General features: G+C 51.6%; 1 protein-coding gene across 5 annotated transcripts in view; it reads left to right on the top strand.

The window, feature by feature from the left end:
* The window catches only part of GTF2IRD1 (GTF2I repeat domain containing 1), a 138915-nt gene that overhangs the window by 84141 nt on the left and 40084 nt on the right, over positions 1–14690 (top strand). For 3 of the 5 annotated variants that reach the window (XM_064296100.1, XM_064296098.1, XM_064296102.1), the window contains 4 exons: positions 6127–6176; positions 6378–6434; positions 7684–7767; positions 14466–14649. In XM_064296100.1, the coding sequence (XP_064152170.1) occupies positions 6127–6176; positions 6378–6434; positions 7684–7767; positions 14466–14649 (375 nt within the window). The remainder of the gene's footprint in view (positions 1–6126; positions 6177–6377; positions 6435–7683; positions 7768–14465; positions 14650–14690) is intronic. The other 2 variants (XM_064296101.1, XM_064296099.1) reach the window with 1 other exon arrangement.

Raw genomic sequence — 14690 nt, 5'->3', positions numbered from 1 at the left:
AGGGACAGCAGTGGGGCGGGCGTGAGGTCGCCCAGGACTGCCAGACCCGGGGCAGACAGGACGGCCCCCTCTCGGTCCTGGGAGAGCAGTCCTCAGTTTGCCCAGATGTAGAATGGGGCTGTGCCTACCCGCTGGCTGTCCTTCATTATTCCGAGCATCTTCAGGCAGGCGTGTTGGTGCCCTGGCCCTGCTGTGGGTAGTGTCCCGTTATCCGAAGACTGGACAGCCAGGTGATGGGCTCCTCTGGGTCAGCCTGTTCCCTTGGAGTCTCGTGTTTGTCAGGGAGCCCAGTGGTGTCCCAGCATGTCCAGCCTGGGTGCCCAGCTCAGACAAAAAGGCCCTGCGTTGCTAGTCATGTTCACTTTGATTCCTCGATCAGGATTTGGTAACCCTGGGTTCTCCACTGTCACGTTACCATTCTTCCCAGTGTCATTAATAAATATCTTTGAAAAAAGATTAAATCAACCCTAAAAAAAAAAAAAAAAAAAACAAGGAAGGTTGGGGAATCTGGGTTTACCTGTATCAAACTTTTGTGTTTGTTGCTTTTATGTGTTAACTATAATTTTTATGCAAATTTATACTTGGTTTGGGTGAAAGAGGAGACTCTTAGGGTTTGTCCCCTTAGGGGCACGAATGGCCCCCCGGTTGGCAGTCTCAGCGTCCTTCACGCCAGGAGTGGCAGGCTGGTGACGGGGCTGGGTTGGGAGCCCTGCTGTGCCGGCTGGTTTGCGCCATGGGGAGCTGCAAACAGCGAATACATCGTTCCTTCCTTCAACCAATCCATGTGAAGCACCCACGCCATGCCAAGCTGGGGCCACAGCAGAGAAAGCCACCAGGTCCAGTCCTCAGTCTCTCGTCTCCCCAAGTGAAATCACAGAATGACGTCCGGGAGAGAGAAGTGCTGTGAAGGATTAGACACAGGCCAAGGGGCAGAGAGGTCCCTGGGTGGAGCAGTTTCCTGCTAACCTAAAGGTTGGAGGTTCGAATCTATTCAGCAGGTCCACGGGAGAAAGGCCTGGTGATCTGCTCCTGTAAAGATTACAGCCAAGAGAACCCCAAGGGGCAGTTCTTCTCTGTCACATGGGGTTGCCATGTATTGGAATCAACTCACTGGCAGCAGGTTTATTGTTTTTTGGGAGAAGGGGTCCAAGGGGCAGGAGGAGCCTGTTGAGGGAGGTGACGTCCGAGCAGAGACCTAACGCAGTGAGGGGGCCTGTGGACATCTGGTGGAGGAGTGTTCCAGGCAGAGGGAGCAGCAGATGCAGAGGCCCTGAGGCAGGAAGCGCTCGAGTGTTTGAAGGAGAGGAAGGTGCGCAGGGAGGCTGGTGCTGGGAGCAAGGGGAAAGGCCCGAGACAGCAGGGCTGGACCGGCCAAGGTCCTGAGGCGGCTTGGAGAGCAGAACCGCCCCGAGGGCTTTCTCAGCTGTTGTCTTCGCAGGAGCAGGTCGTCAGGCCTTTCTCTGGCAGAGCCACTGGGTGGGTTCCAACTCCGGCCTTTTGGTTGGCAGCCGAGCTCTTGACCGACCGTTTGTGCCACCAGGGCTCCTTTAACAACATATTCTTGACATAAAATTTAACATTTTAACCATTTTTGAGTGTACAGCTTAGGGGCATTAAAGCCTATTCACCCGCTGTGTAGCAGTCACTGTCTATTTCTAGGTCTTTTAAATGACTTGAAACAGAACTCCAGGCCCATTCATGGTGACCGCCCACTGCCCTGCCCAGCCCCGGTAACCTCCGACCTACCTCCTCTCTGATGTCTGTTCTAGGTCCCTCATGTGAGGCGGATTATACGATAGTGTCCTTGAATTTGTTTTAACAGCTTCATTGAGATATCACTCATGTAACATGTAATTCACCCGTTTAAAGTGTACAATTCAGTGGTTTCTTGTATGTTCACAGATATGTCAACCCTCACCACAGTCAGCTTTAAACCGTTTTCAGAAACCCCGCATCTTGTAGCTCTCATGCCCTTAACCCCCTCTTCCCCAGGCCCTGAGCAGCTACTCCCGACTTTCCGTTTCTGTGGATGTCCCTATTCTGGACTTGCATACGTCCGCGATCGTACAGCGTGTGGTTAGTTGCGACTGGCTTTTTCTCACTTAGCATGACGTTTCCAAGGCCCTGCTGTGCTGGACCGTGTGTCAGTGCTACAGCCTGGATTTATTAGACTCAGAACTCGGTGCCCTGGTGGCACAGTGCTTAAGAGCTCAGCTGCTTAACCAAAAGGTTGGCAGTTCGGATCCACCAGCAGCTCCTTGGAGACCCTATGGGGCAGTTCTCCTCTGTCCTATAGAGTTGATATGAGTCAGAATCAGTTCAAGAGCAGCAGGTTTGGCTTTTTCTGGTGATGAGAACCCACTGGGAGGCTTTGAGGAGGGTGTCACATGATCTGGTCTGTTTGGGTTTTTTTGAGATTACTCTGCTGTGGGGTGAAGGGTGGTCTTGAGGGGTGTGGCAGGGACAGGGCCCAGGGAGGAGGCTTTACTTCGTCTGGCCCAGGGCAGGGGGTAGTGGCTTAGACCCAGAAAAGAAAGGGTGGGGGTAGCAAAAAGGGGTTAGATTCAGGTGGTGTTTTGAGGATTGGACCGGGGACTTCTCTGATGTGTTCCATGTAGGGGTGCTGAGCCCCGGGGATGATGAGACGGAGGAAAAGGAGGCGGAGGCAGAGCTGAGCGTCAGAGCTGGGTGTGACGGGGCCTCCCAGGGAGGACAGCGGTGGATAACAGGACATGTAGACCGCTCCACAGAGGGGGCGAGCCGGCAGCACCCCAGAGGGAGGGCAGGCAGGGAGGTGCTTCACATGTCCACCCTCAGCACCCGGAGCTTGTTCCTTTAAAAAATACCAGTCATAAACTTAAATTTAACTAATTTTTTACTTTATTCCTCATGTTAAATATTAGAAAAAAAACACATTTGGAACATTGAATTAAAAGTAACCAATTGTTTCAGTAATCTTATTTTAAAAACAGATAAATCTTCAGGACAATGGAAATGTTCTAGGATTAGGTAGTGGCGATGGTTGTACAATGTTTGAATACACTGAAAACCAGCGATTTGTGCGCTTTCTTCTTGTTGTTGTCAGGTGTCGTCCAGTCGGTTCCGTCTCATAGCGACCCCGTGCATAACAGAACAAAACACTGCCCGGTCCTGCGCCATCCTCACAATCATTGCTATGCTTGGGCCCGCTGTTGCAGCCACCGTGTCAATCCATCTTGTTGAGGGTCTTCCTCTTTTAGCTGACCCTTCTCCAAGATGTTCTTCTCCAGGGACTGGTGCCTCCCGATAACATGTCCAAAATACACGAGAATTCTTGCCATCCTTGCTTCTAAGGAGCATTCTGTACTTCTTCCAAGACAGATTTGTTTGTTCTTCTGGCAGTCCGTGATATATTCAGTATTTTTCGCCAACACCATAATTCAAGGGGGTCAATTCTTCTTCGGTCTTCTTTATTCATTGTCCAGCTTTTGTATGTATATGAGGTGATTAAAAATATCATGGCTTGGGTCAGACGCACCTTAGTCCTCACAGTGACGTGCTTGCTTTTTAACACTTCAAAGACATCTTTTGCAGCAAATTTGCCCAGTGCAATACATGATTTGATTTCTTGACTTCTGCTTCCATGGGCATTGATTGTGGATCCAAGTAAAATGAAATCCTTGACAACTTCAATATTTTCTCCATTTATCAGGATGTTCCTTATTCGTCCAGTTGTGAGGGTTTTTGTTTTCTTTATGGCGAGGTGTAATCCATACTGAAGGCTGTAGTCTTTGATTTTCATCAGTGTTTCAAAGTCTGTTTGCTTTCAGCATGCAAATTTGTGTCATCTGTATAACACAGGTTGTTAACGAGTCTTCCACCAATCCTGATGCCACTTTCTTCATATAGTCTAGCTTCTTGGATTATTTGCTCAGCATACAGATTGAATAGCTATGGTGAAAGGATATAACCCTGACGCACACCTTTCCTTGTATCTCCATGTTCAGTTCAGACAACTGCCTCTTGCTCTGTGTCCAGGTTCTGCAAGAGCACAATTAAGTGTTCTGGAATTCCTATTCTTTGCAATGTTACCCATAATTTGTTATGATCCACACAGTCAAATGTCTTTGTACACTTCAAAAGGGTAAATTTTATGGTGTGTGAATTATATGTTAATAAAGATGTTATAGATTTTTTTTTTTTTTTTGAAGAAGGAAGAAAAGCCAGGACTGCAAATACCTGGCCTGTGTACACTCCGCCCTCCCCCTTATCCCCCACCCCCGCATCCCGACTTGACCTCCAAGTGCTTCTACCCAGCACTCCCGGCAGCCACTGCCTGTCGGTTAGAATTGACATGAAAACAAACTAAACTTTCTAAATCCTTGGTCAACAGACTATTCTTAACCAAGGTCCTTGAAATCGTATGCAAAATTTTTATATTCTTTTAGTAGGATTCTGGGAAGAAGGTGCCTTGCTCTCATCAAATTATCAGAAGTTAAAAAGCTCTTAAGAAGTTCAAAGCTATGCGTGACTCACATGGGTGGGAGGCCGAGGTCCCGAGCAGTGCAGTCTCGTCTAGCTGGCGAGGCCTGTGTGGGGTGGAGGTCTGGGCTCTAACCGCTGCAGGCGCTGGGGAGGCCTGTGTGGGGTGGAGGTCTGGGCTCTAACCGCTGCAGGCGCTGGGGAGGCCTGTGTGGGGTGGAGGTCTGGGCTCTAACCGCTGCAGGCACGGGGGAGGCCTGTGTGGGGTGGAGGTCTGGGCTCTAACCGCTGCAGGCACGGGGAGGCCTGTGTGGGGTGGAGGTCTGGGCTCTAACCGCTGCAGGCGCTGGGGAGGCCTGTGTGGGGTGGAGGTCTGGGCTCTAACTGCTGCAGGCTCTGGGGAGGCCTTTGTGGGGTGGAGGTCTGGGCTCTAACTGCTGCAGGCACTGGGGAGGCCTGTCTGGGGTGAAGGTTTGGGATATGACCGCTGTAGGCGCTGGGGAGGTCAGGCTAGCCGCAGGATGGCTGACTGGGGTGGGATGGGAGTGGAGTCATTGGACATGTAGCCAGAACCTTTTTCAAATCTCCCGAAGAGTGTCATGGGGAAGGGGGGTAGGACCAGGGTTCAGTGCTGCGAGGATGTGTGTGGGTGAGGCTGCCTGGATAGGTGATAAGCTATCCATCACAGTGTTAGTCAAGCATTGGCCACAAATGAGACCACTGCTTAGGAGTGAGACTAAAGTTCAGACTTGTGCCCATTCTGGCAGCAGGCATCTCCTGGGTATCAGCCCTGTGCCCAGCACGGAGCTGGGCTCACAGGCCTGGGGTGGGGAGGCAGGAGGTAGGGCCTAGCTCCTGAGACACAGTCTCAGGAGCTGTGTCTAGTCCTGCCACCACCTCTCCCCTCTCCCATACTCCCTGTGGGGAAACTGAGGCCTAGAAAGTAGAAGTGACTTGCCCACGGTCACCTAGGGGGGTTAGAAGCTGAGAGGGGCTCTTGACCCCCAGGCCAGTTTACTTTTTCCTGTTGCCTCCTCTAATGTGAATTTGTCAGGCCCACTCCACTCTGAGCCAGGGAAGGGCTATTACTCTCATTTCAGATGAAAAAGCCAAGACCCAGAAGGGTCTCAGCTGGAAAGGCTGCTGGGTGAAGAGAAGCCCAGCAGGGAGAGCCCTTAGTCTGAGCTCTGCTATGTGATCGTGGGCGAGTCACGCAGCTCCCCCTCCCCCAGGCTCCTCATCCTGCAGGTGGGATATGGGAGCAGTACCTGCCTCCAGGCTATTGGGAGGGTTTAGTAGTATCTGGAAAAGGGCTTGGTGGATTCTGTGGAGATGAAGGTAGTGGCAAAGCTGGGCCTAGTCTCTGAGGCTCTTGCCCCCAGATTGAAAGCCAGAAGCTCGACCGTCCCTGGCACCACTGAGATCCTGCTAGGCAGTCAGCCACCGCTGCTTACTCCACTTGTGGAAACCAGCCCACCAAGGCCACGTGCCCAGGGCTTCGACCCGAGAGTGAGGAAGTGCAGGGACCAGCTGCCCTTGTTCTGTCCCAGACCTGGACTGTTCAGAACCAGGAGGACCCCTTGCACAGATATATATACTGAGGCCTAGAGGGGATGGCTAGACAGTCCCAGGGAGGGCTGACGTACCACTTGTGATGTTTTCCAGGCCTGAGCTACTCACCGAGGGAGTCAAAGAGCCCGTCACAGAAAGTCAAGGTAGCCTGGCTGGGTCGCTGCAGGACGTGGGAGGAGTCCCAGGCTCTGTCACCACCCCTCCTCCTGCTTCCTCGGTCCTGGTCCCATTTTCCCCTGGCAACCCCCTATGCCCTCCCCATTGGGTTTGCCCCCGCCAGATTCACCTCCTCCCTGGGTCCCCAGAGCTGCCTCCTCACCCTGGCTTCTCTCCCCCGCCCCCAGAGAGGGACTCCGGGGACCCTTTTGTGGACGAGAGCCTGAAGAGACAGGGCTTCCAAGGTAAGGGTGCAGCTCAGGGTGAGGTCAGCTGTCCCAGTGCCAGGACCAGGGCCTGGCTTGGGTTTCCAGGGCCAGGCTGGGGATGGGAAGGCCGGCCCCCAACCTCAGGGCCTGGGGGTGGAGTGAGCCAGGCTGGTGGTTGGGGCAGGCTGTGGGCAGCCACTCTGAGCCAGGGGCTCTGTGTGGGGGATGGACAGGGAAGGCCAGGTAAGGCCCACTCCACATCAGGCGGTCTGCTATACTTTAAGCGCTTTGAAATCCAAGGCCTCCCTGGAGGAGAACCAGCTGGGCCAAGAGGGGTAGGAGGAGGAGAGGAATGGAAGCCGGGAAAAGCTTGAATAAAGGCGGGAGGGGAGACAGCCTGAGCCCCAGAGTGAGGGAGGAGGCACGCCACTTCCATCTGCATCATGCCCATGTGGGGGCTGCTCTGAGGGGTGGCCCCGAAGGTGGGTGTCCCCCGTGGGCCCTGGGTGGTCACTGGCCCAGAGAAGGAAGTAGGAACAGCGAGACAGGTGGCGGAAGGGTCACCCTTGAGGATGGCGGAGCCTAGGCAAATGGGGCCCAAAACCCAGGCGGCAACTGGCTGCTCCTTGTACTCCAGGCCTTCACTCCTTCCCAGGCAGTTGGAGCTTTCTGTGATGAGGGGGACCCCCCGTCTCTCCCCTCACCCATGACTGCTCACGCAGCCCTCTCAGCAGATGGGGACCTCTCTGCAACCCCAATCAGCAACCCAAAGGTCCACTCCCTCCCTCACCCCTGCCATGACACTGCCAGGCTGCAATCTCCTCAAGCCAGAGGCCTGTCTGGGCCCCCACCACATGCACCTGGCCCAGGGGCTCCCTGGTGGACACACTCTGGGTGACTGAGTGATCTCGGAAGCTGCCCCGTGGGGACCATACCCCCACTCCATGCTTTTGCCCTTGGCCACCCAGCCAGCTAAGCTTGCCCTTTCCTCTGTTCTGAGCCGCCCAGGTGTCACTTAGCTCCAGGGCTTATTTGTTGGTTTGGTGGTTTTCAAATGTCAACAATTAGCTTAATTTCCAACTCGCTGCTGCTGTGGAAACAGTGTGTATCCTGGAAACACACATCTCTGTCAGATATGAGTTCTGAAGGACTCAGGGGCCGCTCCAAGGGTCTGTTAATTGCCAGAGAAGGAGTTTCCTGTAATTAGAAAATCATATTCCTTAAAAGGCACCAAGTGCCTTTTAATTTAACAGCCCAAATCCATAATTGTTTTTTCACTTGGCAGAAAATTACGATGCCAGACTGTCACGGATCGACATCGCCAACACACTGAGGGAGCAAGTGCAGGACCTTTTCAATAAGAAGTATGGTGAGTCCCGGCCAGGTGGACGCTGGTGGCAGTGAGTCCCAGTCAGGTGGGCGCTAGGGCCAGTGAGTCACGGCCGGCTGGGTGCTGGGGTGGTGAGTCATGGCCAGGTGGACGCTGGGGACAGTGAGTCACGGCCGGGTGTGGGGAGAAAGCCGGGATCTTCCCAGTTCTGAGGGCCGAAGCCTCCGGGAGTACCGTTCATTCATCCACAAGTCCTTCTCAGCACCAGCTTTGCCCTAGTCGGTGAGTGACACAGAAGGATGGAAGTGACAGGAGCTGCTTCGCCTTTCTAAAGGGTCTTCCTGGCAGCTGTGAGGAGCCTGAGTGGGCGTGGGGGGGCCGGGTGGACACTGGGGACGGCGAGTCAAGAAGTGGTTCAGAGTGGGGAGTCGGTGCTGGGGCAGCAGGTGAGTAAAGGTGTGTGTGCAGGTGACCGCCAGGCTTCTGGATTAAGGAAGACAAGCTAGAATCAGCTAAGATGCTTTTTGGTCTCAAGTAACAAGAGCACATTCAAGCTGGCTTCCACAGTGTAGTTCGCTGCTATCGAGTTGGCCCCCGACTCATGGTGACCACGTGCACAAGGGAGGAAACGGCTCTCCAGGCCTGGGCCATCCCTGTGACACGCCTAGGCCGTCCCTGTGACACGCCTGGGCCGTCCCTGTGACACGCCTGGGCCGTCCCTGTGACACGCCTGGGCCGTCCCTGTGACACGCTGAGGACCCTGGTGGCCCCTGCGGTTTCACTGGCTGGTTTTTGGAGTGGATTGCCAGGTCCTTCTTCCTGTTTGTTGTCGTTGTTAGGTGCCATCGAGTCGATCCTGACTCATAGCGACCCTGTGTGCCACAGAAAGAAACACTGCCCACTCCTGCACCATCCTCACAACCGTTGTCATGCTTGAGCCCATGGTTGCAGCCACTGTGTCAGTCCACCTCGTTGAGGGTCTTCCTCTTTTCCGCTGACCCTGTACTCTGCCAAGCATGATGTCCTTCTCCAGGGACTGATCCCTCCTGACAACATGTCCAAAGTATGTAAGACACAGTCTCGCCATCCTTGCCTCTGAGGAGCACTCTGGTTGTACTTCTTCGAAGACAGATTTGTTCGTTCTTTTGGCAGTCCACGGCATATTCAATACTCTTCGCCAACACCACAATTCAAAGGCATCAGTTCTTCTTCGGCCTTCCTTATTCATTGTCCAGCTTTCACATGCATATGATGGGATTGAAAATACCATGGCTTGGGTCAGGCGCACCTTAGTCTTCAGGGTGACATCTTTGCTCTTCAACACTTTGAAGAGGTCCTTTGCGGCAGATTTACCCAATGCAATGTGTCTTTTGATTTCTTGACTGCTGCTTCCATGGCTGTTGATTGTGGATCCAAGTAAAATGAAATCCTTGACAACTTCAGTCTTTTCTCCATTTATGGTGATGTTGCTCATTGGTCCAGTTGTGAGGATTTTTGTTTTCTTTATGTTGATTTGTAATCCATACTGAAGGCTGTGGTCTTTGATCTTCATTAGTAAGTGCTTCAAGTCCTCTTCACTTTTAGCAAGCAGGGTTGTGCCATCTGCATAACGCAGGTTGTTAATGAATCTTCCTCCAATCCCGATGCCCCGTTCTTCTTCATATAGTCCAGCTTCTTGGATTATTTGTTCGCAAGCAGGGTTGTGCCATCTGCATAACGCAGGTTGTTAATGAATCTTCCTCCAATCCCGATGCCCCGTTCTTCTTCATATAGTCCAGCTTCTTGGATTATTTGTTCAGTATACAGATTGAATAGGTATGGTGAAAGAATACAACCCTGATGTACACTTTTCCTGACTTTAAACCACCCAATATCCCCTTGTTCTGTCCAAACAACTGCCTCTTCATCTATGTTCAGGTTCCTCATGAGCACAATTAAGTGTTCTGGAATTCCCATTCTTCTCAGTCTTATCCATAGTTAGTTAAGATCCACACAGTCGAATGCCTTTGCATAGTCAATAAAACACAGGTAAACATCCTTCTGGTATTCTCTGCTTTCAGCCAGGGTCCATCTGACATCAGCAATGATATCCCTGGTTCCACGTCCGCTTCTGAAACTGGCCTGAATTTCTGGCAGCTCCCTGTCAATATACTGCAGCAGCTGCTTTTGAATAATCTGCAGCAAAGTTTTGCTTGCGTGTGATATTAATGATATTGTTCTATAATCTCCACGTTTGGTTGGATCACCTTTCTTGGGAATAGGCATAAATATGGATCTCTTCCAATCAGTTGGCCAGGAAGCTCTCTTCTGTATTTCTTGGCATAGATGGGTGAGCACTTCTAGCCTGCATCCATTTGTTGAAACATCTCAATTGATGTTTTGTCAATTCCCGGAGCCTTGTTTTTCGCCAATGCCTTCAGAGCAGCTTGGACTTCTTCCTTCAGTACCATCGGTTCCTGATCATATGCCACCTCTTGAAATGGTTGAATATCAACTAATTCTTTTTGGTATAATGACTCTGTGTATTCCTCCCATCTTCTTTTGATGCTTCCTGCGTCGTCTAATATTTTCCCCGTAGAATCCTTCACTATTGCAACTCGAGGCTTGAATTTTTTCTTCAGCTCTTTCAGCTTGAGGAACGCCGAGTGTGTTCTTCCCTTTTGGTTTTCTATCTCCAGCTCTTTGCACATGTCATTATAATACTTTGTCTTCTCGACTCACACTTTGAAATGTTCAGTTCTTTTACTTCATCGTTTCTTCCTTTTGCTTTAGCTGCTTGACGTTGGAGAGCAAGTTTCAGAGTCTCCTCTGACATCCATCTTGGTCTTTTCTTTCTTTCCTGTCTTTTCAGTGACCTCTTGCTTTCTTCATGGATGATGTCCTCGATGTCATTCCACAACTTGTCTGGTCTTCGGTCACTAGTGTTCAGCGTGTCAAATCTATTCTTGAGATGGTCTCTAAATTCAGGTGGGATATACTCAAGGTCGTACTTTGGCTCCTGTAGACTTGTTCTAATTTTCCTCAGTTTCAGCTTGAACTTGCATATGAGCAATTGATGGTCTGTTCCACAGTCGGCCCCTGGCCTTGTTCTGACTGATGATATTGAGCTTTTCCATGGTCTCTTTCCACAGATGTAGCCAATTTGATTTCTGTGTGTTCCATCCAGTGAGGTCCATGTGTATAGTCGCCCTTTATGTTGGTGAAAAAAGGTATTTGCAATGAAGAAGTTATTGGTCTTGCAAAATTCTATCATTCGATTTCTGGCATTGTTTCTATCGCCAAGGCCGTATTTTCCAATTACCGATCCTTCTTCTTTGTTTCCAACTTCCGAATTCCAATCACCAGTAATTATCAATGCATCTTGATTGCCTGTTCGATCAATTTCAGACTGTAGCAGCTGATAAAAATCTTCTATTTCTTCTTCTTTGGCCTTAGTGGCTGGTGCATAAATTTGAATAATGGTCATATTAACTTGTCTTCCTTGTAGGCATATAGATATCATCCTATCACTAACAGTGTTGTACTTCAGGATAGATCTTGAAATGTTCTCTTTGATGATGTTCTCTCTTCTGGTTCACCTCCATCTGGAAGCCCCAATGAAACTCAGAGGCCCACCCTGGCTCAAGGGGAGGGTCCTAGACTCCAGGTTTCCCTGGAGGATGGTCAGTGTCACAGTGTGAGAAGAACATGGGGGATGGGCAAATATTGATGGCTATCTTTGGACAGCACAGTCAGCCACAGCTCATAGCACGGGACATCCAACACTAGGACGGACTTCAGGGTATGCTGGATCCAGCAGCTTAGAGATGTCACTGGTTCCTATTTCCATGGTGTCAGCACCTCCTCAGGCTGGCTCTCCATGAGCTGACAGAATGGCTGCAGCAGGTCCAGCCTTCTCATCTGCATCCTTGGGAAGGAGCCAGAGGGCTGGCAGCTTTCTCAGGAGAGCCAGGACAGCTATTTCCCAGAACTCTCTGGTAGCCCTCCCCTTGTTTTTCATTGATCCTATTGAGTTGCATGTCCATTCCTTACTCCTGTGAGCTTAAGGTACCTGAACCATCACTGTGATGAGGTAGGCATTTCCCTGATGGAGGAGGGGGTGGAGCACAAGGCTATACTAGAAGGTTAGACACCTAAGCTGTTAGCCAGGGGGGCCTCACTGAGGAGGAAAGTTTGAGGCGAGAAGGCGATGGGCGCCATTTTGAATGTATTGAGTTTGAAAGGTAGGTGGACGTGACCCACACCCAAAACTGAACCATTTGCCATCCAGTCAGTTCCGGCTCATGACAACCCTGTGTGTTTCAGAGTAGAACTGCTCCATAGGGTTTTCAATGACTATGATCTTTCAGAAGTAGATTGCCAGGCCTTTCTTCTGAGGTGCCTCTGGGTGGGTTTGAACTACCAACTTTTTGGTTAGTAGCCAAACACTTAACCATTTGCACCACCCAGGAACTCCGTAGATGACCCATAACCAGTTGCAGAGAGTCGATTCTGACTGATGGTGACCCCATGTGTTGCACAGTGGAACTACTCCGTAGGGCGTTCAGTGGCTGTGACCCATAGGCAAGTAGGTATGCAAATCTGCTGGTCAGAAGACACACCTGGGCTCATTATAAGCATTTTGGCAGCACTGGCCAGAGATGACATGTAAAGCCACAGGGGTAAAGGAGATCATCCCGGGCAGAGGGCCACCCGCAGGCCAGGAAGCCCCATGTCACAGGCTGGATGGAGGAGGAGGGATGGTCAGGAAGAAAGGAAACGAGACAGTGTGGGGTTCTGGGCTCCAAGGAGTGGATGTGGTCACCTGTCAGGTTTTGCTCAAGAACTGCAAGGGTCTACTGGATTTGGCAACATGGCAGCCGGTGGTCAGCGTAGCAAGAGCAATTCTGGAAGGGAAGAGTGTAGAGATGGCAGTTTTCCAGTTTATGGTTTATGGGTGCAAGTTATCATTCTGTATGATTTGTTTCATTTCAAACTGGTCATCAGCAAAGCCAGAATAAAGAGTTATAAGCAGGCTGGAAATCCACTGAGGCCGAAGTGGACTAGTGGGAGGGCGGGCAGGGACTGCCAGTGACATGGGGGTTTCTGTCTGGGGTTTTTCTCTGGGGGGATGAAAGTCTTCTGGAATTAGGTCGTGGTGGTGGTTGGTTGCACAACCTGGTGAAAATACTAAAAACCATTGATTGTATACTTTAGAAAACAGAGTTTTATGGTATGTGAATCATGTTGTTGCTGGTTGCCATCGAGTCGGCACCAGCTCACGGCAACCCCTCGTACAGTGCGCCCAGTTGTGCACCATCTTCATGGTCATTGGTCTGCTCAGGTCCACTGTTGCCGGCACTGTGTATTTTGAGTGCCTTCCCACCAAGGCTGCCCGTCTTCCAGCACTGTATCAGACAGCATTCTGTTGTGATCCGTAGGGTTTTCACTGGCTAATTTTTAAAAGTAGATGACCAGGCCTTTCTTCCTCGTCTGTCTTAGTCTGGAAGCTCAGATGAAACCTGTCCACCGTGGCTGACCCTGCTAGTATTTGAATACCAGTGGCATAGCTTCCAGCACCATAGTCACATGCAAGCCACCACAGTACAACAAACTGACTTACTGGCAGTGGATATAAATTATATCTCAATTAAAAAAAAAATGAAGCCAGGGTGAAGTAAACCCTCAAAAATTCTGTACTTCCTAGATGTGAGGCACAGGTCAGCCTCTGAGTCTCCTGGGAGCCAGAGCAAAAAGGGAAACGAGGTCAGTCATACAATTCCCAGCATCTGGTATAAAAACCAGCTTGTTGTACAGAAAAGCTGAGCTGTTCTTTGAGTGCTGAGCCCTGGAGGTTTCTGCTGTGTCCTCATACAGGGTGTCCTGCAGCGCTGGGTGATGCTCCCAACGAGCCCTCCAGGGCTGCAGCCGTGAGCACCCTCCAGCCGCTTCTTCCAGTTCATCTCTGTCTGAGAGGGGGCTCCTGTGGTAGACCCTGTCCTCAAGTGTGAGAGGTATGGGCTTCCAGCTGAGCCCCGGGCATTCAGGTCAGCCCCTACGCCTCACCTGCTGCTCCTACACCTGTTCCCCAACCCTGAGGGTAGGGGCTATGTTAGCACCAGGCGGTTCAGAGCCTCGGGGAAGGCAGGCTGTGTCAGCTGAAAGCAGGTCAGCAGTGGCCTCCCCTCCCCAGAGAGGTGTCAGGCCAGCTGTGAGATAAAGGACAGTCACTGCAGGAGGAGAGCCCTGGGGCCTGGCCAGCCTCCTTGCTTCTGTGTGGGATCTGCCCTCTTGGGCCAGGGGACAGAGCCATGGGGTTGGCCGGCGTTGCAGGAAAGGGCCAGCTGTGCCCACAAGGTGCCCATCCTTGCAACAGGCTTTCAGGTTCTCAGGGGGAGGCTGAGAAACATCAGCTGCTGCACTGTCCCCAGCAGCCACGGCATGTTGCCCGCCCACTCTTCAGCCTGGCAAAGCTTCACATCATCATGCCTGGAGCCACCCTGCTCAGCACACCCCTAACCCCGTACTCCACCGGTGTGCCTTTGCACACTGCTACAGACAGCCCTTTTGTATGCATTGTCTACAAGCCTTTGCATACCTGGGACCACACGCTTGTAGCCCTCCGCTTGCACACCCCTCACTGCCCCACACCTCCCCCCCACCCTGCACTTGCACGTCTCCACACCACATGGAGCCCTGAGGCGTCCTGTGCTGCCCCGCACCTCCTGACAGTAGGACTATACCTGTCTCATCTGCAGGGGAAGCCTTGGGCATCAAGTACCCGGTCCAGGTCCCCTACAAACGCATCAAGAGCAACCCTGGCTCGGTAATCATCGAGGGGCTGCCCCCGGGAATCCCATTTCGGAAACCCTGCACCTTTGGCTCCCAGAACCTGGAAAGGATCCTTGCGGTGGCCGACAAGATCAAGTTCACGGTCACCAGGTACTTGAGGGAAGGGCAAAGATGAGGAGCCATTGGCCTTT

The sequence above is a fragment of the Loxodonta africana genome, chromosome 12 (assembly GCF_030014295.1).
Source record: "Loxodonta africana isolate mLoxAfr1 chromosome 12, mLoxAfr1.hap2, whole genome shotgun sequence".
Taxonomy (NCBI): Eukaryota; Metazoa; Chordata; class Mammalia; order Proboscidea; family Elephantidae; genus Loxodonta; species Loxodonta africana.
This window is presented reverse-complemented; position numbering and strand designations above follow the sequence as displayed.